Source organism: Orcinus orca, chromosome 6 (genome assembly GCF_937001465.1).
Source record: "Orcinus orca chromosome 6, mOrcOrc1.1, whole genome shotgun sequence".
NCBI lineage: Eukaryota > Metazoa > Chordata > Mammalia > Artiodactyla > Delphinidae > Orcinus > Orcinus orca.
Window position 1 is genome coordinate 52,360,358 of NC_064564.1, and position 26,550 is coordinate 52,386,907.

At 43.2% G+C, this 26,550-nt stretch overlaps 1 protein-coding gene across 4 annotated transcripts in view; it reads left to right on the forward strand.

Annotated features, from left to right (window-relative positions):
- SLC24A2 (solute carrier family 24 member 2) overlaps nt 1-26,550 on the forward strand; it is a 245,728-nt gene that overhangs the window by 151,299 nt on the left and 67,879 nt on the right. For 2 of the 4 annotated variants that reach the window (XM_049711051.1, XM_033439717.2), the window contains one exon: nt 19,947-19,997. The exons of the other annotated variants lie outside the window; for them this stretch is intronic. In XM_049711051.1, the coding sequence (XP_049567008.1) occupies nt 19,947-19,997 (51 nt within the window). The remainder of the gene's footprint in view (nt 1-19,946; nt 19,998-26,550) is intronic. 4 annotated transcript variants of the gene reach the window in all.

Genomic DNA, 26,550 nt, shown 5'->3' on the forward strand with positions numbered 1-26,550 from the left:
GACTCTGCCTCTCCATGGGAAGATAGCAGAGAACGTGAAACCACCTTTCATCTAACCTAAACTGTTTCAGGGACACACATCACTGAGAGCTTCGTCTGTCCGTGGCTCACTGGTGTGCTCTGGGCACACTACACTGTGTGGAAGGGACAAAGCCATCGTCAGCTTGCCTTGGGTGAAGATTCAGTCCAAACAAGTCCAAGCTGTGCCTTTCCATGGCCACAGAGTTCCGAACAGGACATTGTTGATGAAAAGAAGGAATCTGCTTAAGGCTCATATAAATGGTTGGAATAAAGATTTTGTTTCTTTTATAAGAAAGCCCTGGAAAACTAGCACTATTGGTCTCTGAGACCACAGTATGACTGTCTGAATTGATCTTTCTAAAAAATCTGGTGTCCCGTGTTGGTTTCAACATTTCTCTATCAAGCCATTATATTTACCCAAGTGTACATCTTTATGAACCTAAATCAAGGATGCTGGGTATAGCGCTTTTGGTGTGAGAAGTAGCTGTTGTTAATTTGCCTAATAATAATAATTATGATAGTATTTGCAGAGTGCTTACTATAAGACGGGCGCTATGCTGAGTGCTCTACGTAAACCATCCCATTTAACCCTTACACTAGCCCTACTCCGTCAGTCAAAGAAGGACGCTGAAATGTAAAGAGGCTGTGTCTTGCCTCACCAGGTGACACAGGAAGTCAGTGGCAGAGCCAGACTTTGAACGTATGGCTGCCTGACTCAGTCCATTCTTGTAGTTCTTGTGTTGCTCTGCCTCCTTGTGGAACCTCGTGTCCAGCTCAGTGTCCCTTTTTCTTCTAATGTAGATGCCAGCCTAAATACCAGGAGCTCTGACCTATCCCTGGACCAATTATACATTCATGTTGTAAGATGTGAATTTCCCCTACAGAAGCCTCTGCAGCAAGGCCTGGGCTGGCCTTAGCTTCCCCCCCTCCATTCCCTCACACCTTGAGTTGCAGCCACACTCGTGAGTCCACAAGCGCACCTTGCTCTCATTCGCTTTTGCTTAAGCGCATGGAATTACCACTGATCTCACCATCCAGCATGACATGGGTACTGTCCTACACAGCAAAAGGAACCCCATAGCCAACTCTGTAATTCCGGGAGAGCCCAGTGACTGGGTGATGAAATGGAGAGGTTGCTGTGAGGACAAGGCTTAGGGTTTGGCCGTGGTGCATATGTGGTCCAAGAGTCAGACTCTCAGCGTTCAGATCCTGGCTCAGCCTCTAGCTCTGTGACCTCGAACAAGCTTCTCAACCTCATCGGGCCTCAGTTTTTCCACTTTTCAAATGGAATAATGTTAGCAGCACGAGCATAAGTTTATGAGTAGTATTTCCAACCTGAAAGGGCCTTGGTTTCTTCATTTGTAAAAAGGAATAATAATAGTTCCACCATCAGAAGTTTATGGTGAGTATTCAGTACAACAGTACCCAAAAAGCGTATAATTAGCGCTCCGTGACTGTTGGCAATGACTTTTCAGTTAAAATTGTGTTCGGTGTCATGTAATAGAATCCAACTACAGTGGCTTAATTTAATAGTTTTTTTTTTCTTTAAGACTTTATTTTTCTGAAGCAGTTTAAGGTTTACAATGAAACTGAGAGGAAGATACAGAGATTTCCCATATACCTCCTGCCCCACACATGCATATCCTCCTCCATTATCAACGTCACTCACCAGCATGGTACATTTTTGCTGAGCATGAACACTGACACATCATAATCACCCCAAGTCCATAGATTACCTTAGCGTTCACTCTTGGTGTTGTACATTCTGTGGGCTTAGGCAAATGTATGATGACATTTATCCATCATTGTAATATCAAACAGAGTATTTTCACTGCCCTAAAACACCTCTGTCCTCTGCCTATTCATCCTTCTCTCCGTCTCTCACACACACCCCTGCAAACCACTGATCCTTTTATTGTCTCCATAGTTTTGCCTTTTCCAGAGCATCATATAGTTGGAATCACAGTATATAGCCTCTTTAGGTTGGTTGGCCTTAATAGTTTTGTAGGATTTTATTTAACTAGAAGCCCATTAAAAGCAGTTCAAGGCTAGTAATACAGCTCCTCTTTGCCATGAGAGACCTGGTCTCCTGTTTTCTCATTCTTTCATCCGGAGCCTGTTTCTCTCATCCTCATCCCCAGAGGATGGAAGCTACTCCCCTCCCCCACCCCATCATCATATCTGTATTCTGGGAAGGAGAAGACACTGGCTGTCTTATTTTTGTAATCAGAAAAATCTTCCTTGTTCAGGGAACTAAGATCCCGCATGCCGCATGACGCAGCAAAAACAAAAACAAAAAAACAACGAACAAAGAAAAACCCTTAGTGTTCCCAGAAGCAGACTTCCACTTACGTCACATGGGTCAGAGCAGGGCTATGTGACCACCCCATCCTACAAAGGAACCGGGAGTGGGCACTCTGCCTCCCCTAACAGGGAACTCCATGGTAGATGCCAGTGAAGGTCAAACGTCCCTTCTTCTTCCTGTCCTTAGTAATGTCTTTTCAAGTTCCTGACTTACAGAGAAGAGATGTGACGTTCCCTTCTTCCTCCCTTTTAAAGTGTTCTCTGGTGGCCCATGAGTCCAACTTTTATACCGTGGCCCTGAATCCTTCCCCAGAAAAACCATGCCCCAAAACTTGCCATCTAAGAACCCTGGTTCCCCTAAGACACAGGTGAAATCATGGCCTACCTCTGTTCAAAACCATCTCACCAGCAGTAAAAGCCCGAGATTTTGTGGTGACCCTAAGGCCCACTGTGACCTTCCTCCGTCCCTTCTTCTCCGTCCTGTTCTTCTCTTTCTCCGCCGTCCTTTCCTTCCTCTCATGTGTGCTTCCCTGTGCCCCACTCCTCTGGCTACCTAGCAGCTCCTCCTCACAAACTCCCAGCATCCTCCTGCCTCAGAGCCTTTGCACATGTTCCCTCTTCTCCCAGACACCCACATGGCCCCTGCTGTTCCTTTCTTCAAGTCAGCCTTCGCATGTCACCTGATGAGAAAGATCTTACTCAATCGGCCTTTGAAAAATAGAAAAATCAAAACAATGACAATAAAGCAGAGTTCTGGACCTTTCTTGCCCTGCAACATATTTCTCCATAACTGCCATGAATATATTTATTTGTTGTTTGCTGCCTGTCTCTGCCCTTCCACCTCTGACAGGGCAGCACATAGGGAAGGCACTCCTCTATCTCCAGGGCCCAGCTTACATGGATCCCAGTCCATATTTGTTGAGTAGATTGAATGAGTGCCTGCTTTTAAAATGTTTCTGCTGGAGAACATATGTCTCTAGCCACATAGATTGTCTTAATCCATGCCCTGTCAAAAGGCTCTTTGGTTGTGACCAGCAAAGTCCTGTTCCGTTGATGGTTGTCTCTGCAGTAGTGAAAAGCAATCATGTCTGCTGTGGCCACCACTGTATCTCCAGCCTCTAGGATGGCACTGACTTGGTCAATGTTTGCTGGATGATTGAATGAGTGAATCTCCTTGTAGTTCTAGAGTTATTGCTGCAGTGGGGAAGGTTTGCTCTCTGCCACTCACCTTCTTGATGAGTTCTCCCGTCCACTTCTTTGTCTTTTCTTTCCAAACCCTTTGTTCTTCTCTTATTTCCTTTTCTTTTCTTCCCTTTGATAAACTGTTGATCCTTTCATTTCTTGCATTTCATGGGCCTAACTTTATATGTTCAAAGAATTACCATCGGGCTTCCCTGGTGGCGCAGTGGCTAAGAATCTGCCTGCCAATGCAGGGGACACAGGTTCGAACCCTGGTCCGGGAAGATCCCACATGCTGCGGAGCAACTAAGCCCATGTGCCGCAACTACTGAGCCTGCTCTCTAGAGCCCGCAAGCCACAACTACTGAGCCTGTGTGCCACAACCACTGAAGCCCGTGTGCCTAGAGCCCGTGCTCTGCAACAAGAGAAGCCACTGCAATGAGAAGCCCACTCACTGCAACGAAGAGTAGCCCCCACTCACTGCAACTAGAGAAAAGCCCACGGACAGCAACAAAGACCCAATGCAGCCAAAAATAAGTAAAATAAAATAAATTTTTTTAAAAATTTTTAAAAATTACCATCACTGCAAGATTATAAGGAGTTTATTGTTTTAACCATTCATTTTACAAATTCAAACACCTCTAAAATAGCATCTACCACGAAATTGGGTATTAAGTTGTGTTTGAGAAGAAAACTACAAAAGAAGAAGCTTCTTATTCAATTTTTATGGATTCTTGGATTCCCTTCCACAATTCTAGTAATTTCTCCTTCCTTGTGGAATTTCAAACTTTGATTTACATTTTTTCATCATAACAACAATTTTATTATCAATAGCAAAACTTAACAAATAAGCACACTTGATACCTTAGAAACACAAAAGTAGGGATAGTACTTGCCTAGGGGGCCTGTAATTGAAGTGAAGGATTATTTAACTACAGGGCATGACACTGTTTAGAACAGCAGGTCTCCAGGCCTGATACGTGTTTCTCTTGAGGCTGTATTTATGACAAAATCTTCAGAATCCTGTAATGAGATGTCTGAAAATGATACCGTACTCATAGTATGATACCTGCCTTCTTTGCTGTTAGAATGACGGGCAAATTTCCCCCATAGTAAATTCACTTCACGTTATCAGAGCCAGTCTCTGCTGTTGTCACTTTCCATCCAACACGTTTATGTTACTTTCACTCAGGTTGACTGGAGGAGTGTCCTGGGAGCATTTCGCCTGCCTTTCTGAAAGGGACGGTTTGGCTCCCTCATTTTCCTCCCACTAGCTCCTGTGACATCCTGATGCCACCTCTCCTGTTGCTTTATCAGTCTGGCTCAGGCAATGTGAGGTGACATGAATTCCAGGACATCTTGATTGTAAAAGCCTTACAAATGAATAGCAACTCTCTATTTTTTCACCATCTTCCCTGTACCCTAGATTATGTGTTTTCAAACATGGTTTTTAGTAGCAGCAGAACCTTTTGTTCAAAGGAATTCCCACAGGGAAGAAGAAACACTCTTTTTAATAGTTAAAACTATTAAGAGTTCACTCATGTCAAATCCTGTATCACTATGTCCAATTCAGTTGCCTTCCTCTAGACCAGCAATATCAAACATAAAAGAAGTGAAGGGCCACTCACAAGGGCAACAAAACCAAAAAGTACCAAGGATTAACCCAAAGAAAACGTTTAAGAACTTTATAGCAAAAACAGTAAATAGTCATTTCTGAAGAAATGGAAGAAGATCTAAACAAATGTTGGTATATTATAAAGGTATCAGTTCTCCCCAAGTTAAACTCTAAGGGCAACTCAATCCTAAGTGAAATCCCAAAAAGATATCTATGGGACTTCATAACTGGACTTCTAAATTTATATAGAATAAGCAGGAAGAGCAAAGGCACTTTTCACACAAAAGAACAAAAAGGGAAAATATACCCAGCAGAGATCAAGGTGCATCACAAAGCAGCAGCTTTTAGGTGCTCTTGTTGAAGGATTTGGGAGGAAGGGGAGAAGGCTGGACCAGAAGCAGCCAGAGTGTGCCCAGAGGCGGCCCTCGAAGAGCAGGAAGAAGCTGTGAGCACCACTGTCAGGTCTGTTACCGGCTCTGGGTGAAGCACTGTGGGGATGGGAGAGGGGCTTCCTCGAGCCCTAGAATCAGCCATGTGAAGGAGCAAGGCCCTCATTCCCGAGGCGGTGAAAGCACACCTTCACGGAATCGATATCACATCATGACAAGTGCAGATTAATAAACCCAATGGAGAATTCTGGCTGGTGTGCAGACAGCGCTGAGCGGCCGCAGAGGAAACTGTCAGTGCAGGTGAACTGCGCTGGCCAGATCTTCAGACACTTCATCTCCATGTGAACCTGAGGGCAGGGCCATCAGGAAGCGGTGCCTTCAGAGAAAGTGAGCTTCGAGAGTGGTTCTCAAAGGAGGTGAGGAGTGTGGGAGGGCAGGAAAGGTGGTGAAAAATTCAGGGCAATGGAACTGGCTGGAGAGACTCAAAACTACATATGGTTGGCCCAGCCGAGATGGGGCTCCTTTGAAAGATGAGCGGGCGTGTGGCTGTTTGCCCGCTGAACTAAGGCTCCAGCGGTTTCTCCTGTCCAGGGGCCCTTGGGGTGTGTCTGTGTGTGTATCTTTTTGTGTCTGTGTGTGTCTGCATGTGTGTCTGTGTGTGTGTCTACCATACCTGTGCGTGTGTGATTTAAGTGTAGGAAGCTAAAGGCCTAAGAGATGCTGAAGAGGAAAAACAAGAAAGTGGAACTTACTAAGTGCTTGCTCTGTGCAACACACCTACCAGTCACCTCCTGGAATTCTCCCAGCAGCGACTCTGGGAATTATTGTGTGTTTTACCTCTGAGGAAAGTAAGGTTCAGCGAGGTGACGCTAGTTGCTCTTGGTCACCCAGCTCCTAAGTTTGCCTTCGGCGCCTGAACGCTTTGCACTCACACAGGACTTCCGTCTGTAGCCACAAGTGTCCATCTCCTGTACACACAGCCATGCAGCTCCCTATTTTGTAAGATCGCTTCAGTTCTTTAACATAGACATTGAGTGTTAATTTGGGGCTGACACTAAGATGAAACTTCCACTGGCTTGCTGGGTTTTCTTTTTTTCGCACCAAACAGCAGAACCTATTTCCCCAGCTTCTATTTTTAAAAACAGCTTCAATACGAGCGTTCAGAAATTGTCATTTGAAATAGGAAGAAAGTCATTTTCATGCCTATTTGATTCAAAATGGGGAGAAGTTATCCCTGAAAGGCAGTATTGTAACCTTTCTTTCTGTCCCAAATCGTAGATCAGTTTAAATTAGCAAGAAAGATGTTTGCGTGCTGCCTCAGCTGGTGCGTGAACAGGCAACAGGAGTGAAAATCTTCGCTGGAGAAGAATAAAATGCAATCTACTGGCCTTGTTTTTAATAAGATGACAGCAGTTTAAATGCCTGGAGAGAGGAAGGCAAGCTATTAATGCCTCTCATAGAGCCAATTCAGGAACAAGTTAAATAGCTCCTCTCTTTGGGGAGTAGTAAAGCATTACTCTCAGATTTGAACATCAAAGATGGTCGAAATTGAATCTCTCTTTGTGTTGTACACATTACAAATACATTTCATTTGGGGCATGAAGGGAATGTGAATGGTCTTACTGAAATAAATGCTTTTGAGGTTGGGAATAGTTTCTCTCTCTCTCTTTCTCTCTCTTTGTCTCTCTCTGTCTGTCTCAAGTTTGCTTTGAAGTCAAGTCCACAAAGATATATGGCCAAAAAATTGACTTGATGCCATTTAAATGTAAACACTGCACGCAGAAAGAAAAAGATGATGAGGCATCCATAAAGTTACAGCTTCATCTTTGTTCTCTTGAACTTATCACATGCTCGAGATGCAGTTAGAACTCCTTCTTCAGAGGAGAGGACTCAGAAATCCCAGAGACAGAAAGCAGCTGTCACAGCTTTGACTATGTGGAGGACCGAAGGATGGGGCCATCAGTGAAGGTGAAAAAAGCACTTCAGTTTTGTCAGTGATGGCCCATTCCAAAAGCATGTTGACATAGAAACATCATCTGTGAGATAAGTGCGTTCAAAAGTGTTTTCTCTCAAATGAAACACTTAAGACACCTCTGCTTTGTTTAATCAATAGCCAGGCCTCACTTAGTGGAATGCAGGTTGGACGCCTTGCATTTGGTTATGAGACACTTTGCTCTGACAGTAGCCAGATCTCTTCCTAGTTTGTCTCTTGGTCTGGGATTTGCACTGTGCTGTGCACTCACCTCTGGATGTTGGTCATACCATAACAACACATCCTTGAGCTGCTATGAGGGTCCATGTCTCTTCTGATCTCACGATATCAGAGCCACCCAATCTGGCCCCTTTGCCTCAGCCATTAAAAAGAATTCCCTGACCCACATCAAACTGTCCTTTACCGGTTGCCTTGGGGCTCAGATGAGACTATATGATACACGTGTGTGCAAGGGCACGCGCACACACACACACACACGCACTCAAAGAGTGCAGCAGCATTGTGATTTATATAAAGCTTATGGCTCTACATCAGATCGGCTTCTTATTTGTGTGTGGGTTCATGTATTCATTCATTCATTCATTCGTTCATTCACAAAATGCGTTCCTATTGCAAGCTGAGTAAGTAGTCACCCCATTCGGGAACATTTCTCTTTACAAGCCCCCACTGTAGGTAAGTCTCTGGGGGAACAGAAGCTGGTGCTTGCCCCAGACTAGTTAACTTCCCGAAAACCAGCTTAAATGCTGTTGTTGAAGCTGAGCTTCAGCAGTGCGGTTGCAGTAACCTCTGTGGCTACTTCTGTGGTGGTGATTTCTCTCTTTGACTTCCCAGGCTGGCGGCACTTAATCCCAAAGAACCAGTAGCGAAGGTAGCTTTGCTTCAACTCTAAGGCCTTTAGGCCAGAACCACCATCATTGGCAGAAAATAAAAATCATGGTGAGTCCATCTCATTCCAGAAAACTCTTCGTAATGAGAAGTCTCCTCTTCCATTTCTGAAAAAAACTTTACCCAGTTGTTATCTCTCTTTCCATGCGTCCTATTCCCATTCATGGCACAGCAGGTCACGCAGAGTTTCCTATCTAGAAAAAGTTACAAGTTCTTTTCTTGACCTCAAGACTGTTCCCCATCTTCTTTGTGCAAGTCAGGATTAGAAGGTGAGGAGCTGACCCTTGGAGCTTAAAGGTAGCATCTTGCAATGTGTCCGTTGAGACAGACTCTGTCCTACGCTAGGTGTGTTCATGGTGGCATCTTCCCACTAGGCTCGTGGGAGGAGGAGTATAGTGCAGCTGCTCAGCAGACACACTGTGGAGCCAGCCACCTGGGTTTGAACCCCAGCTCTGCCACTTACTAGTTGTGTGACCTTGGGTGAGTTATTTAACTTCTCTATAACTCAGCTTCCTCTTCTGTAAAATAGGGAAGACAAGGGCATCTATCTCTTAAGGCTATTGAGTGTATTCAGTGAAGTGCTGTTCACAGAGCACATAGAACAGTGCTTGATACATCATTAGTTCTAGGTAGGTGTTTTCCAAATTGCTTGCAGTTCTTTATTTTTTTCTTGCAGCTGTCATATTTTTAGGCAGTTTTCAGTGGTTCAATAGTAAGTCATTGAATTATGTATCTTATCTCTATTTTCCCTTAAAAAGCAGCCTCTTCGCCATGTACCAGTTTTTTAGATCCTGCCACACCTGTCTATAAGATAAGATGGGAACTGGTCTTTTTGGCAATCTGGCTTTTAGTTGAGCAAAAGTCATCCTGAAATTGAATAATTATACTTTCTGTATTTCCAAATTCTCCTGTCCTTTGCACAATGAGAAGTACATCAATGTGACATGGTACTTAACTCATTTCCTTCCAAAAAGTCCCAGTTTCCTCTGGGGTCCATAGCTTTAGGATATTTGGCAGACTAAAAAAAAAAAAATTCCTCTTTCCAACATATTGATAAAAATCTGCAAAAGCAATTACTGTACTAATATTTTAACCCTGCTGAAACATCCTTAGGGCACTGTTTGTGCAGTTCGGGGTTATAAGATCCTACAGTACCCTGCTTCCTCCTATGTCATCAGAGCTCTGGTTCACTGGCAGGCATTTGCTGTTTAATATAAGGCGCATAGTGGACTATTTAGGAAACGTATCTTAATCTTTTACCCAATCTTTGCATCCTGGATTTTAAACTCACTCGTATGGTCCCATTTTTTGTAGTATGGTATTTAAGTAGGAGTGATGGTAAATGGATTTACACGTCAATGAAACTTAGAGGATTGCATGAACATTCTTTCTACTTTAAATTTGATCCTTTAAGTTTTCCATAATTTGGGGTGATTGTTTCTATTGTGGGAAGGAGCCAGGTATTCAATGCAGTGACATCCTGAACAACACTGAAGTGCAGAATACAAAATTATAAGGGTAGTTTTGACTTTGAATTACTTCCACATCAGTGGCATTAATTTCCTTTGTCTTCCAGTCATTTTTCCCTCAATTTCATTCTGTTCTTAAATTCTCTTGCCTTCTCATTCTTCTCTCTTATCTCTTGCCCTTTTTTCCCCCTTGGATGGCTGAAGTTTGTTTGTCTATTTTATTGTTTTTCCTCTCCTCTTCTAAGATACTTTTCTGATATTTTTTGATGCTCAATGCATCAGAGGATAGAAACTCAGCTGTGCTGACCCAATGGCTGGATATAATTTAGCACTGATTCTCTCTGCCTGGCAGACTCTTCTGAATCCAGCCAGGCTGCAGGATGGGATCCAGGAGAACATCCAAATTGTTCTCTTGCCAGCCTGCAGCATCCATTCCGCACACCAGTGGGGATTTTTTGTTTTGTTTTTTTATCTCCATTTCCGAGCCATTGCCACCATTTTGTCTTCTGTGTGCGGAGGACTCTCCTGATGGCACTTTTGCTTGATGTGAATCCTCCTACTTTACAGAAGCAATGAAGAGGATTCCAACAGTTGAGGCCGCATGCATTTTCCCATCACAGACTTCCTCCCTGCAGAGATAGTGAAGACAGAATAGTTGAAACTGTGGAGTTAAAACACGAAAATGGAAGGAATCATAGACGTCCATACCAAAGGCAACTAGGCTGAGGAAGATTAACAGAGCACTATTAAATAGAGATTTAATTCAATTCAGCAGCATTTGAACACCTACAGAGTGCCAGGAACTATGCTGGGTGTTCACATTAACAAAATGAGTATGTGGATTCCTTGCCCTAAAGGACAGAAAGCAAGTAGGTTAAGGTGCCTTTGATGAGCACGCACAGAAGGGTATACTTGGAACAGACACGCGGGAGAAAATGACTTACACTAGGGATGGGGGGCATTCAGGAATGCTGCCTGCAGGAGGGAACCTCAAACCTGGGTTCCAAGTGATTCAGTAAGTTGGGAGACCTAATAAAATTCCAACACAAAAAGATGGTATGCGTGGGATTTAGAGGTGTGTGTTCAGTTGGTGTTTTGAAAGCCTTACCCTGGTAACAACGTGAAAGATAGGTGAAAGGTGCCAGGACTAGACGGTAGGTGGTAAGAAAGGTTAGGAAATGAGAGTTCCAAAAGGACTATTGCAGTAACCTCAGCAAGGCCTCCTACTAAGGCAGGGACAGTGGGAATGGAACAGAAAAGACAGAATTGAGGATATTTAGGGGTAGAATTGATAGGGCTTCGTGACTGGTTGGGTTGTGGGTATGGCTTATAGAAGTATCAGCATCACCTAAAGCTCCACCCTGTGGATATTAGTCACATGTGATCTAACCAAGCTCGCATCTCTATGAAAGAAAACAGTGGGCTTATCTGTATGTGCCACCTCGAAAAATCCTTTAAAACACAGATAGGGGAAGAGAATGGAATACTTGGCCACTTTTAAGACTGAGCAATAAATGTGTTTGTATCCTCCACCCCAAATTTGATAAGACTTAATCAGAAAGTACCTTTTGCCTGATTTGGTAAACATAATCTTTCCATTTACAGAGATGCAAAAAAGTACCCAAGATGTTAGATGTCATTAGTGAATATGTTAGCTTCTTAACCCACTACCTACCCAAAAAACTTATGAAGAACATGTTTTAGTTGTCAAGTCAAAGCCTGTGGGGCTCCACAGTACAAATGATGGGGCCATCATGCTATATTGTCACGTGCTTTTCTCCATCCCTTTGGGAAAAGGGAAAAACATTCTGCCAAAGTCTCAGTGTTTAAAGTTACCTTAAGATTGTTATTGAGATTTTTTAGGGGCTTCCCTGGTGGCGCAGTGGTTGAGAGTCCGCCTGCCGATGCAGGGGACGCAGGTTCGTGGCCCGGTCCGGGAGGATCCCACATGCCGCGGAGCGGCTGGGCCCGTGAGCCATGGCCGCTGAGCCTGCGCTTCCAGAGCCTGTGCTCCGCAACGGGAGAGGCCACAACAGTGAGAGGCCCGCGTACCTCAAAAAAAAAAAAAAAAAAAAAAAGGACACTCATAATAGCCCAGGAACTCTTTTTTTTAACCACACTGGGGTTGATTCTCTTGCCTGGTGGCTCACTGTTTTTCTTTAAAACTCCTGTCCAGAAACCTGCTTGCTCGCTCCTGTTCTCTCCCCTCCGCAACCTGCCTCGGAAGGAAAGCAGCAGAGCAGCTCTTCCTATAGTCCCATTTTTCTTGCTTGATCATCCAGAGCATGTAAATTACAGTGAAATATGGCCTGAGTCAGCTCCTCACAGGACAGAAATCAGTAACCATTGACATTGCCAAGCAACACCGCAGAGGAGCAAGGCTGCACATTAGGTGACAAATTTATAAGAAGTTGGAGTATCTGGGGACTCGCTTGGGCGTTTCATCATGAACCATCTGGACGATCCACAGTAGTGACCACACATTATTGTTCACTGTTCGAGGATGAGAATTCCCATATAATTGTATGGCATCTCCCTCTGTGAGCCTCACCTACCTTTCCGAACCTTTCATTGTGTTTTTCACATTCCAGATATTTCCCAGAAAAATAATTGGGAACAGTTATACCTAATGGGCAGTGTTCATTCCTCTCCAAAAGAAGATTGTCTTAAAAAATTAACTCTGTTGGCTCATGTGATGGCAGAGCTGGATGGGCAAGGACATGCAAAAAAAGACGGTATTAGTCATGGCATCGTAGCAGCTCCATTGGCCTGACATGGACTCAGCCTTGGTGTCCCAGAGGAGCCTGAGGTGATAGGTAAGCCTTGAGGGAGACAAGGAAGAGAACCAGAGTCCTTGACCTTCTGGAGAAGGGTGACCTAACAAGGACCCCTCCCAGTTCCAATAGCCTAACTGGTCTTATTTCTTCATTCATTCATTCAACTAATATTTATAAGAAAATTGGACTAAGCCTCCTGATTTTAAACCAAAGATTACAAATTGCTGGGCCAAATATGACCCAGAGTGTTTTTGTTTTTTTTTTTAATTTGGAATTAGTTGCCAACATTTAAATCAGGAATTTTCACATAAAAGTCCGGATCTCTGGCTTCCCTTGAATAATCAGATCTATCAGCACTGTAACTGCCTTCCCCCATGGAGTGGGAGCTGACTGGCTGCTGCCCCTCTTTAGGCACGCACTGGCCAGTTTTCCATAATCCTCACCACTCCCTATTGTCGTCCCCAGTCCACTTTCTCACCTACACACCTGGCCCCTGTGGTTCATTGGTGCTTTATCAGAATGCTGCTGTACTCCAGACACTGGGCCAGCTGCTGGGGATCTTTCTGACCCCTGATTTGGCCACCAATGTAGTATCAGTATTTCCTAGTGACTGGGGCTGATATCAGCAGATGGACATCAACAAGGAGATACATGTAGAAAGTGAGGGAGATAAGAACAACAGCAGCAACAAACCAGTGTGTCTGGGTTTGCAGGAAGCTTGAAAAGGAAGAGTGAGTATTTCATGAAGGGGCTGGATTCAGAGGGCGTGAAAATCAGGTGATAAATGTCTAAGAGGTGGTGTGTGTGTATGTACATAAATCCTACTTGACATCAATAGCTGATGGAGGGTTACCCACAAGTTCAGCCCTTTGTTTTCATTTGGGAAGTTCTTGCCTTGCTTCCAAAAGCCTAAGTGAGAGGTTTTAATCTCATAGAAGAAAAAGAAGCACTCGTTAGCATAGTTTGGAAGAGCCGAATATGAAAAGAACCCCATAGGGCAAAACCACCTCCGTTTATACCTTGTATATGACATAGATGTTTTACCACATGTTGGGTACAGCTGTCCCCAGGTAACCGTGTATTCAGAAGCCTCTTAGGGAAGTTTAACACACAAATATCATTCCCCCACAGACTGTTAAGCAGAGCTTCTGCAATGAGTCAGTACTTTAAAAGCTTTTTTTGAGTGAGAATTTGAATCTGAAGGTTAAAATATTCCTTTTCTTCTGACTTGAGTCTGAAGTGAGAATATGGTTGTTTCCTCACTTAACCTCAATCTCTTATTAAAGTTTTATTTTTTTAGTTAAAACAAAATTTCTTGCCTTGACATGAACATTTGATATAAAAGAATAATGACCAAAGAAAGCCTTTTAATGGAAAGCAATTAATTTCAGTGGTCCATGCAGCCCTTTTTTAGGTAAAATCAAACAAAAAGCTTTAAATTGGGCTATATTAGAAATATCTTTTAACTCAGAATACTTTTTTGTCTGCGCTAGGTCTTCATTGCTGTGCATGGGCTTTCTCTAGTTGCGGCGAGCGGGGGCTACTCCTCGTGGTGGTGCGCAGGCTTCTCATTGCAGTGGCTTCTCTTCTTGCGGAGCACAGGCTCTAGGTGCATTGGCTTCAGTTGTTGTGGCGCACGGGCTCAGTAGTTGTGGCTCACAGGCTCTAGAGCGCAGGCTCAGTAGTTGTGGCGCATGGGCTTAGTTGCTCTGCGGCATGTGGGATCTTCCCGGACCAGGGCTAGATCTCGTGTCGCCTGCATTGGCAGGCGGATTCTTAACCACTCTGCCACCAGGGAAGCCTATACATGTTTTTTTTTTGATGAAAAATTTTCACACAGGAATAGAAGAGAAGCAAGATCAACCCACATACCCTGCAAAAAACTTAAAAATTGTATAGATCTACAAATATAAATGTTATGTTTGTAGGGAGTGAACGGAAAATGACAAATACACAACTCTCATACTATTCATTCACAAAACCTCAATAATGAAAATAAATTCACAAATTAAAAAAAAAAGAAAGGAAACCATCTCAGGCTAAAATGTTAATACTGCCAAACATGGTTCTGGAAGTTAGCCAGGGCAGCCTTTCATTAAACTGAAAGTTTTCCTTTTGACAGTCTTCCTTATGTTTAAGATGTCTAGTGGGGGTTGTTGACTTGCAGACATTGAGCATTGACATTGACATTGGTGCCCACCTGCAGAGATAATTAGAGTTTGATAGGATCTAACAACCTCATGCTGGGCTGAAATAGATATTCCTGTTGGAACTTTGGCAGACAATGAAGAGAGTTACCAATTATTAAGGATGCCTCTGCCACCCAGCACAAAGTGCTATAGAGACATGTTCTTATCTGATCCTCCAAAAACCCTCCTGAGAATAGGTGTTGATTGCTCTTGTCCCCATTTTACTGAAGAAGAGACTAAGGTGCAGAGAGGATCACCCAGTTCATAAGTAGTAGAACCAAGCTTTGAATTAGCTTTCTTATCTGTCTCACTCAGAAGTACTCTTTTTTTTTTTTTAGTTTAGTTTATTGAGGTATAGTTGATTTACAATGTTGTGTTAATTTCTACTCTACAACAAAGTGATTCAGTTATACATATATATAAATTCTTTTTTATATTCTTTTCCATTATGGTTTATCACAGGATATTGAATATAGTTCCCTGTGCTGTATAGTAGGACCTTGTTGTTTATCCATTCTGTGTATAAGAGTTTGCATCTGCTAATCCCAACCTCCCAAGCCATCCCTCCCCCACCCCACCCCCTGAACTTTGATAGTGATATTATGGTATCAGCAGTCCAGAAGCCTTAGACATCAGTGCCTGCCTTCCTCACTTCAGCAAGTCCAGGGAAGTTCAACAAACCAAAGCATCCTAAACCTCACTGTTATTTGGGAACTGTGCATTTATATGCTTCGTTTAGGAAATGCGAGGAGAGCATGTGATATGAGAAAAGCACTGTTCTAGTTGGGAGAGATCCAAAGAGGAATCCAAAGAGGGTCTCAGCCTCCAACATGTGGAGAGACAGTCTTGTGTGCAGATATTAGAAGGAAAGGTGCATAGGTCCAAAGCTGGAACATGGTGGTCAGATGAATGAAGGGTCTGCTTTTTACATCCTGTTCCAATGGTTACGGTCCATGTTTTGACATTCCCCATAGATCTGAGAGTAGAAGGGCAGGACTGACGAAGAAATTTCTTTCTAATTCTAGCCCCAGCAAGGCAAAATATCTTTTATTGTTGGGCAACAAATAGCTATTTTAAACTTCTATAAGTACTGTTGAATTAGTTTTAACAGACTAAACCCGTGTAAAACACCAAGTTCTCTAAGTGTTCTGCTCCATGTCCCATAGGTTCTCTTTCACTCTTCTTGGTGATGCTTGCAATAATGAAGCTGCCCATTACCGATTGCTTAGTGGGTGTTATTATCTCATCTACTCTTCACCACAACTTTGTGGGGTAGATAGAGTCATGCCACTTTACAACTGAGGACACTAAGGCTCAGAGAGGTAAATTTGCTCAGAGTCACACAGCTAATAAGTGGCAAATCTTGGGTTCAAACCTATACCCTGGCTTCAAAGTCTATGTTCTTAACTTCTGTTTGCTACTGAAAATAATCCTTTCATGGATGTGATGTAATCTGGTATCTGTACACACCTCCTTGATAGGTATTAGACAACTTTACCAAGAAACTACTGTCTGTTGTTTAGAAACCTTAATTTTTAGATCTTCAAACTCAGTTCAAACCAGTATCAAAAATAAAGCAGCTCTTTGATTTAAGAAAACAAACAAGTTAATCATTTTTTTCCATCAACCAACACTTAATAAATACTTGTTCTCACTGATTTCTCTACCTCTATTCTTCATTCTAACAAAATGAATTCAGCATAGATGCTTCTGTTGACTTTCTGTTGTTTATATCAGAATTTTGAGGCCTGAAAGGTGAGAAGTCACTTTTCTGCTGCTCCTGTCTGGGGAGATTTGCTGAGAAAAGGGTTAAGAATGCCAGAGGCTTCAAAAGTAAAGCTGAGAAGGTCAACATTGGAAGGAGAAATCTGTGTCCATGCCCTTTTTAAGAAAGGAAGAAATTGGGAGCCCAAAACACTAGCCCTTATTCAGATTCTTTGAGACTAAAGACAAGATCCTTCCCTTGACTTGTCAACCAAGAAATATGGACAGGAATTCAGAGGTACCTTAAAGCCAGGTGATGACGTTGCTGACAAGACCTGAAAGGAAGTGGACAGAGGAATGACAAAAGGTTCAAGCCCTCCTAGAGGTCTGGGAGCTTGGGTGCCCGTGGACCCAGCTGTCCAACTAGCATGAGCGAGTGTGGGCACCATGTTAGACAGCATTCCCAATCGGCTCATAGGCTCATCTCAAACACCAACCACTGGGTTCTGGAATTTTTCTTAGGCTGTATGTCTTCTTAGAGAAATGTTACATAGAAGAGGCACCAGGTGGTACCCAGCATGATATTCACTGCTGATTCATCCCTCTTCCAGTCCTGGCTGCCTCTTGCTCAGTTGACGTAATGGACGTTGCTCAATGGTACTAAACAGCAGCCTCTTGAATCCCCCCACTTCTCCCTCCCATCCCAAAGAAACTCAGCTTGGATTGGGCGCAGTTTGAATCTTAATCCAACGGTGCTAAAGGTGCCCTGGCTCCTGTCCATGGGGAGTGTGCTGACTGGAGGCCATTGCCCCTTCCGGGTGAGTTTTCGTTCATGCCTCTCAGGCCACTTTCCATGAGGTGTCCATGGTATGTGGGACACCAGCCAGGTGCGTGATGCGCCCTGGCTTATGGATGCAAGTCATGTTTGTCCTAGTCGCATGTCACACTCCTCTTCCTACACCCCCTGAGCCCCTGGTCCAAGGAAGGGAGGCACCAGCTCTCGGAGATGCTGTCCCACCAGCCCCAGGATGCTGCCCTGACCATTTGAAAGCGTTGAGGTGCTGAGTTCACCGTCTCACCATGCCGTTGCTGTCAGTGTTAAAAACTTCATTCCAGTAGGCTGGTTTCCTTCACATTCTTGCGTGCCCTTTCTTTAGTAAGCAACAAACATGGTTCCCTTCACTTGGGCAAATATTGTTCCCTTGCCCTCCTAGCTCACTGTGCTTTAAGTTGCTACATCACCTGTTGTTATTCAGCCCTTCACTGCTCTTATTCTTTCTCTTCCACCACCTTTAGCCTCCTTTTTTATTTGTTTTGTCCAGTTCTTGTCCCCCTGCCCCAGTCCTCATTCAAGGAAGCAGCTGAGAAACAATCTAGGTATTGCCACAGCAGCAAGAATGTGTGACCTTTGTCAGTCACCCACAGATCCAATTTTGACTATGTAAAAATAAATTAATTAAAGAATATGATTGTATTTATTTATACCTGGCTCCAGGAGAGAGGAGGTAAAAAATAATCACGTCTGCCACAAGCAGATGTTTGAAAGTTTCGGATTGAGACATGAAGACCAGTGTGTGCATACAGAGAGGTTGCATCTCAAAAGACAAAAATACAATAATGTATCTTCACTGTGTAGAATATGGTTTACACGCAACTTTGCAAACACAGAGCTGCCCACGTTCTGTTTCCTCGGCAGGTAAAGAGAATGCCAACTGCTTATTCTACTGCTTTACCTCAGGGAAAGAGTAGAGGTTACAAAAAAATTAGTTGGCTGATATAATTCATCAATTTACTGCAAGATTATACACACACACACACAAGTACAAATGCATAGATTATGTGTAAAGCCACCATGAACATGTGTTTTAATATTTATGAAGGTATTTGGATCATTTTAAAATCCCAAACTTGTGCAATGTCATATATATAATAGACTACTCTTCTTAAAATACCAGAAAAAAAAAATTTTCTACAGAAGGCAATCCCCAGAAGTCATTTTTTTTTAAAACTTCCTTGTTTTTACACAAAATTCAATTTCTTATTGAAGCACTTGCATCCTTTGTCGTGTATCTAACAAAATCCAGAAAAGGCAGGATTTTGCAGAAACATAAAGATGAGGTGATTTTTCTCCCCAAGGCATAATTTTGTGTCGGTGTGTTAAAATAGCTTTAGGTAAAATTTTAGGCACATGGGGAAAGAATATATATAGAATGTGTATAATATAAGCAGAAGAATATTTATTATTGTGTTTTAAGCTAAAGCCTTTTGTACACAAAACCCATCAGTTATTAGTTCATTCACATGTGAATTTTTAGCAATCGACCAAGTTAATGAGCCGTGGAAGCATTCTACAGATTCACAGGAATATCTCTTGAGTGTCGTTAATTTCTTGAATTTTTATTGGGAGAGTGTTGTTATGACCAGGGAAAATATTTCTAACCTGCTCACAATGATGCTTCAGAAAACCTGGAATTTTCAGATGAACAAGAATGAAAGTTTCTATTTTAGAACTGAAGTAAGAAAACAGAAATGGTGCGTCCCCACCCCCTCCGTCCCTCCACCCAAGCTGCCACTTCCACCAGCTGACTGAGAAGAGCTTGCTTTCCGCCCGTGGTTTCCATTACAGCCGAGTCCTTTGGTGAGCTGCACCCAGGAGATTGCCCTCCTGGCCCCTGCAGTCTGTACAGCAGCAGACAATGCCCTGAGCTGGGAGTTGTGGCTGCTCCGTCACCTGTCTGGGCCACGTGCCCTTCCCTGGGAATACGCCTCCCCCTTCCTCCCAGAGCTTTCAACGCCTTTCCCATCCCCCGCCCCTTCCCCCCCCGCAACACACACCAAAGCATGCTGCACCCATGGTATTCAGTGCTTTCTGTCCAAAGTACAAGATTAGAAATGAAAGGGAAGTTTAGAACCTGGTTTTTTATTGGGGATTTTCCCAGGTAGCCTTCCTTACTAATCTCTAGGAAGTAGTTCTATTGGAGAAAAGCTGTGAAATGAACTCCTGGGACTGCTGTTCCACGGCAAGGAATCCTGGTGTCTACAAGCCTCAGTGGGTCTGGGCATTGCCCTTGTCCAGCCCTTTCTCTTGGAATGTCACCTCTAAAAATTATAGGCCTAGGCTGGACCTGGTGTGAAGATATCTTTGCCAAGTATTTGTTTCATCAGATGTTAAAATAACTGTGTCCTATTCTGGAATGCAGGGCAAGTCCTACCCCCGGTGGAATAATATATTTTAAGTGATTTCTGAAAGTGGGTCGTGAAAGCCATCCGCCACATGGCCCATGTTTGCACATCTCTATATAGTTACAGTTGCAGAATTTGACAGTGTAACTCTGAATCTGATTAATTGAGAATGTGTAAAAACAAAGTTCTTGCATTACAGCTCGTTCCTTATCTTTGTGTCTTTTACTGTGATGTTGTAGAACTTGGATCATATGGAAAACTAAAATATTATGACACAATGACTGAAGAAGGTAAGAATGATTTTAGAATTGTATGCACTGGCTTTTTATTTCGTTTATGGTGTCTGTGGCTTGCCCATTTTTTTTTAAATTTTTTTTCCCCCTCTTTGCATGACTTCAGTGACATTGTGTTTTATTATTCTTTCCACATTTTCGTCTAGTTTTTGCCATCGTGTTGGTTTGGAATTGGAGACGTGCAATACCATGAGCAATCATGTTATTCCATTCAGACGATCCAAACCATCTCAGTTGTGTAACACAGTCAGAGAAATGGTGTCAGCAACATAAGCACAGGCCCACACCCACTGGGTCATCATTATTTCCTCCACGTGCTCACAACATATAGAAACACATCCAACCAATACTCTTCTTTTAATATGCCCCAGTTTCAGAGGAGGGGAGGTTCTGGTAATATTCTGATTTATGCAAAGGAATGAGCGATCTAAAGGAACCACTAGGCCCCAAACCAGTCGGAGACCTGTTTCTGATGCAGAGGGCCGTGTAGGCTCATGTCCTTAGCTGTCACAGTCCCTGTTAACTCACCCAAGAGAGGCCAGGACCACCATTCCAGCCAGTGGGATTGTATATATTGGGATTCACACTCCGTGAGATTGGACGTATCATTTTAACCATTTCCCCTGAATAAGTGAAGTCTGGCAGAAACTTCTTTTTCAATGTATCTACTGATGAATTCCAGGCTCTGTCCCAGAGCACGGCCTTGCCCCAGTCAGAATGACTTTTCTGAAATAAGTGCACCACGGAACAGCAATTTGAGAATTTTTGCGTTCTTGTAAAGGGAGTTGTTCTCTTGCCCTATCTCTCACACATACCTCCGCCTTTTGACTAATAAATAATTATTGTAAGTTATGAAAACATTTGGAGTTTTCCCGTGAGTTTTACACTGATACTGACAAGAAATCAAAAGGTACCCTAGAAGGGGAATCAGTTAATTTTATCCTTCAACGTGAGAGAAACTCCCCAAAGTGTTGTATATCTTATTTTCAGCTTCTAGTGTTTCTGAGTTGCCTTAGCTTGCCAAAGATCTCCTAGCTGCTTTGCAGGAAGCAGGACATCCGACAGCCCTCGGTAAGAGCAAGCCCTTTCCAGCCCCTCCCCACTCTGGCTTCTGCACTGTACCCGGGCCCTTCTCTGCTGCTATCTCTGTGCTTTCAGTTAACCACTGTGATGTTTTCTAAAGCAGCAGGCCACAGTAAGGATCTCAGACTGGGCTCTGTTGTAGCCCAGGGCCCTCCCAACAACCTGGGGAAATTCAGACCCTTGGGCAGTGAGAGCCCCAAAGGCAGAAAGCTACCTATGAGAATCAGTATTCCACCACCGCCGGGATAGAAAGAGCAATCTGTACCTTAAAGGAAGGCTCCTGTCCCGGCTGTTATTTTTAGTTCGTGTCTTCAAACCACTTTGATTTTTCTTGGTGATTGGCTTGGGAAGCCAAAGGTTTGGGCCTCACTGATTTTATAATTCGATTCGGGAGTCTCACAGCCCTCAGCCTCGGCCTCATGGCTTGGGCAGCTGGTGGGTTTGTTACCTTCTACCTGAGCAGTGACGACCCCTCACTTTTCTCTCCTTCCTCCATCCTGTCCTCTGCCTTCTGCCCTTAGCTTCCTGTGGCCAGAGCAGCTTCTGGCTCTCTGTTGCCTCAGTTGCCCCTTTTCTCCCTTACTGTTCCCTTCCTTCCTCTTTCCACATCTATTTGAGCAAATGTGGCCATCCGAGTGTTCCCTTAATCTTCCCACGCCAGACAAACCAAGATTATGCGAAGATGCAAAAATGCTACTTCCGAGCTGATGCTACCACTTGCTATCGAACAGCTGGGCTTTCTAGGCAGGGAAACAAAGCCAAAATAATATCTGGAATGAGAAGGCTGACCAGCTTAGCAAGATTGTGAAATCTTCGCAAGATTGTGAAATTGTCTTTGGGGGCCCTCATGGTCACCTTTAACGTTCCTTATCCTTCTCGTGACTACCCCATTCCTTCATGCGTATCCCTTTGTGCCCCATGCTTAGCTGAAAATTCATCCCTGTTACGGTGATAGCTAATAATAGCTAAGGGAGCACTTGAAAAGCATGTTCTATGAAATACTACTTCCAGATCATGTCATTAGGAATTTTGCAACAATTGGGGGAAAAAAAGAAAGCAAGCTTGATTTCATAGTTAAATAAGCAGGAGAGCTTCTGAGTGAAGTTAAATAGATTTCTTTACCACGTGACTTGTCAGAGCCTTCAATATGTACCCATGCACTGCAGCATATAATAGTAAATCGTATAGAGGGATGGAGTTTGCAGTATTTCCCAGACTTTTTTGGTCAGAGGACCCATTCTTCCACAGAGCCTCTTGCGGAACTCTTTTAGAAATGCTGGTTAAGACATTATCCTTCACCTAGAATAGGAACCTCTGAAAGATTCAGAAGTTTTCTAAACACATAGCAATCCCTCTCAGGCACTCATGGAAAGGATACTTTGGAACAGGAGGTCTCCCTACAGCCCCCTCACATTATACCCTTTGGCAGCTGCCTCTGTGACAAGCCAGGCCTGGCTTAAACCTAATTCTGGGATTCAACTTAAAAGACGCTCAGTAACCTCAGACCTGGCAACCACCATGCATGACTTCTTCAGATTCTAAAGGGCCTCCCCCCTCTCATTGAAAATAATAGCAATGACTGTGATATATATCACTTCCATGTTGTACAGTTTAAGGAGATATAATAAAGGTGAAGATGTTATGGGCAATAGGGGACTAGTATAGCCTTCAGGAAATATCCCCCTCCGTTTGAGCATTTCTTTTCACAATTTTAGAAATGTGACTAGCCCTTGACAGGGCTTTATTGTAATTGCCCACGTGACTGGTCATTATTTGTAACTGTTTCCAGAGAGAGCTCTGGATGTTGCGTGACATCAGGTACTTGCAACGAGACCTGTTTTATCTTTATTCCCTAAAGTGGATTAAATGGAAAGATGAATTATATATGCCACCCCCTGTCCTAAGAGAAATGGTGTGATGATTTCCTCAATATAGAGAATTGTCCAGCACAGATTCAGTTTATTATTTTAAGCACCTACTGTATGCAAGTTATTCTGCTAGGTGCTTTGTTGACACACAAGATTAAAAGGTGGGCAGTTTGCCCCATGGAACTTATAGACAGGGGAGAAATAAAGCACAGCAATCACTGAGCCACCAGGAAGAGAGTGGTAAGTACCACAGGTGCTCAGAAAAAGACGACAGACTATGGGAGAAGGAAAGATTGCTTTCAGCGGGGGGCGGGGTGGGGAGGGATTTCGTGGAGGTGATCTTTGACCTGCACCCTAAAAGATCAGTAAATACGGAGTAAATTGGGAAAGCAGGAGGGGTAAGTTCCGAGCCACCCGGCTGAGAGGGGGATGAAAAGAGGGGCCACACCAACCCTTACTGGGTGCCTCCCACCTGCCAGGTGCAGTGCTGTGGGCTTTTTATATATTCTGTGTCATTTACTCCTTGTGATGATCACATAGGTAGATTTTACTGAAGATGAGAAAACCAAAGCCCAAAGAAGTGTTGTATTAGATGAGGAAATGAGGATACAGAGAAGAAAAGTAATTGGCTCTGGGACTCGTAGGTAGTAAGTTGAGATGAGGGACCTGAACTCAGGACTGTGGCATGCCACACCCTGTCCTCTCAGCTCCACTGTGGTTGCTCCACAAGGTGGAATGAGGAACTGGACAGTTCAGATTGGCTACAGTGTAGGAGTGGGAAGAAAGGCTTGATGGAGACCAGACCATGGGAAAGGTTGAACCACAGACTAAGAATGACAGTGAGCTATTGACTGAAACATGGCCCCCCTACTGGAACACTTTACCATTAAAATGTTACTTTAATAAAACAATCCATTTACTCTCAGACACTGGACAAAAGCATAACATTTTTTTAAAAATTTGCCCCTCCCCTCAGAGCCCTTTCCCTCCCTCCCTTGTCTTCAGGTGCCCAGAACATAAATGGGAACAGCTCCCTGGGCCACACCCAACTCCCTCTCCCACCCCGAGCCAATCAGAATTTTATCCACTCAGTCATTCATTCCCTAACATATTCTTTCAGCAACACTCAGTATGAACCAGGCACTAGACTGGGTGCAGGGCCTGTGGAGATGAAAGGCAGTGCTTCTCCTGAAGAATTCACGCTCTAGTGGGAGACGTAGGCAGAGAGATGAGTAGCGTGATGGGCAGAGCCGAGGTGCCAGGGGAGCCCAATGGAAATGAGGGCAGGCTTCTCAGAAGGGGCCATGTCTCCACTGCCTCATTCCTGCCTGCCAAGGTGATGACTCTCCCACCAGCCACCTGATTCTAGTGTGTTCACTTGATAATAGCTGAGCACCTGCCTCTGTATGAGTCATGTTCCTAGACTTGATAGATTCGTGAGCTTCACTCCTCCCAAAGACTCTATTTCCCTCTGTAACAAGATGTTTCCAAGGATACAAACAAATGACTCCAGGGGTAGTCTTTTGGTGACCTCAGATTCCCCTACATAGGCATCCATCCCTTTATCTCCTCATGGGGTGATACTGAATATTCTTGGAAGAGCAGTCTCCAATTTTTACTTAATGTCAATAACCCAGAGTTTAACACTACTATATATAAAATAGATAAACAACAAGGACCTACTATATAGCACAGGGAACTGTATTCAATATCTTGTAATAACCTATAATGGAAAAGAATCTGAAAAAGAATATATATACACGTACATATTCACATGTACATGTATAACTGAGGTGTACACTTTGCTGTACACCTGAAACTAACACAACATTGTAAATCAACTATACTTCAGTTAAAAAATAAATAAATAACCCATAGTTTATTTCTCATCTGCAGACACCCAAATTTCATACCATTATCACTCCAGAACATCCTCAATAAATTGAACTTGGCTTCCTTACTAAAGTTACTTTAAATGAAAATGTAGAAAGTTAGTTCAAAAGAAAACAAACTCGTGTGATGGAACAGAGACATTCAAAGGAGAGATGCCTTTCCACCAGTGGCAATATACACAACTAATCATTTCTGCTCTTTGGAGATAAACATTCACAGAGACATGTAGGTAGGTAGGTAAACAGAAATCCTGACTAAGGATACTTTGCAAAGATGCAATGTATTGTCCTAAACTCATTGCCATTTAACAGAAGCCATTTCTAGAAAAATAATTTCTCCACTATTTAAAAAGTCAATCTTTGTTCATTTGTATAAGGAAAAAAGAAGATAGAAAAGTTTGTTGTAATATCAAAGGCAAAAATAATCTTTTCTTTAATGAAATTAAGGCTAGTTTCATGGCAACCTATTGGCAACCTCTTTACCAAGCTGAGAAACTAATAATGTCTTATGTGAATCATGGTTTCCTCAATTACTCATGTGGCTGAGTTTTGAAAACCCACATTATTTCAAAGAAACAGAAGCACCCTAAGGTTACATAGCCAGTCATTTGATGTTCTTAACTGCAGTGAAATATTCCAGTTCTTTCTCAAAGAGAAATTGAATTTTGGAGTACTATTCAACAGTAGTTTCCATTGCCCAAGAGGTATCCTCTGAAAATGTAGTCCTAAAACAGGTCCTTGGTGCTATCTGTGGCCTTCACATTATATTTTAATCCTGGCTTTGAATGGATGAGACTGTGTTGTATACCCTGATATATCAAGCAGGATAGTTTCAGCTCTATATAGCAGAAAATCCAGATTAACAGTGGTTTAAATCAGATGGAAGTATATTTCTCTCTCAAGTAAAAGAGGTCCAGAGGCAGGCTGTACATGGCTTATATGGAAGATTCACAGTAATCCTAGACCCCAACTCCTTCCATCCTTCTTCTTCACCATCCTAATATATGACTTTCAACCTCAAGGGCACCTCATGGTCCAATATGGCTGCCACTACAGCTCCAGCCATCGCATCTGTATTCCAGGAAGGAGGAAGGGCCAAAATTATTTTCCCCAGCTGTTTTGTCTTCCTTTTAAGGAGGCTTCCTTTTAGACCCTCCCAGTAAGATCTGTCCAAAACTCAGTTACATGCCTACACATAGTTCAAGGAAGCTTGGAAATGTAGTATGTTAAGCTGGGTGATTTGCTAGCCCCAGTAATTCAGATATTATGTCATTAGGAAATGAAAAAGGAATAGATATTGATAGGCAACTTGCAGTCTCTCCACAAGAGAGAAATATCACTGTCATATAACTGTATGTTGTTGGGGAGGACTGAGACCAGAGCAAGCTCTGTGAGGAAGGTTGAGAGCTCATGCTAAGTTTGAGATGCCTATGGAACATCCAAATGGAGATGTGGAGAAAGTGGAATTGTAGTCTGGAGCTTGGGAGAGAAGTCAGGGCTATAGATGTAGATTTGAAAGTCGTAAAATATAGGTATCATTTAAAGCTACAGAACTGGTTAAGAATACCTAGCCAATCAATAGGAAAGAGGAGGCCAAGGACTGAGCCCTGGGGACTCTAAAGTGTAGGGTCTGGGAAGAAGGGAGACAGCCCAGCAAAGGAGACTGTGGTGGGCAGAGGACCAGGAGAGAATGGCATCCCAGAAGCC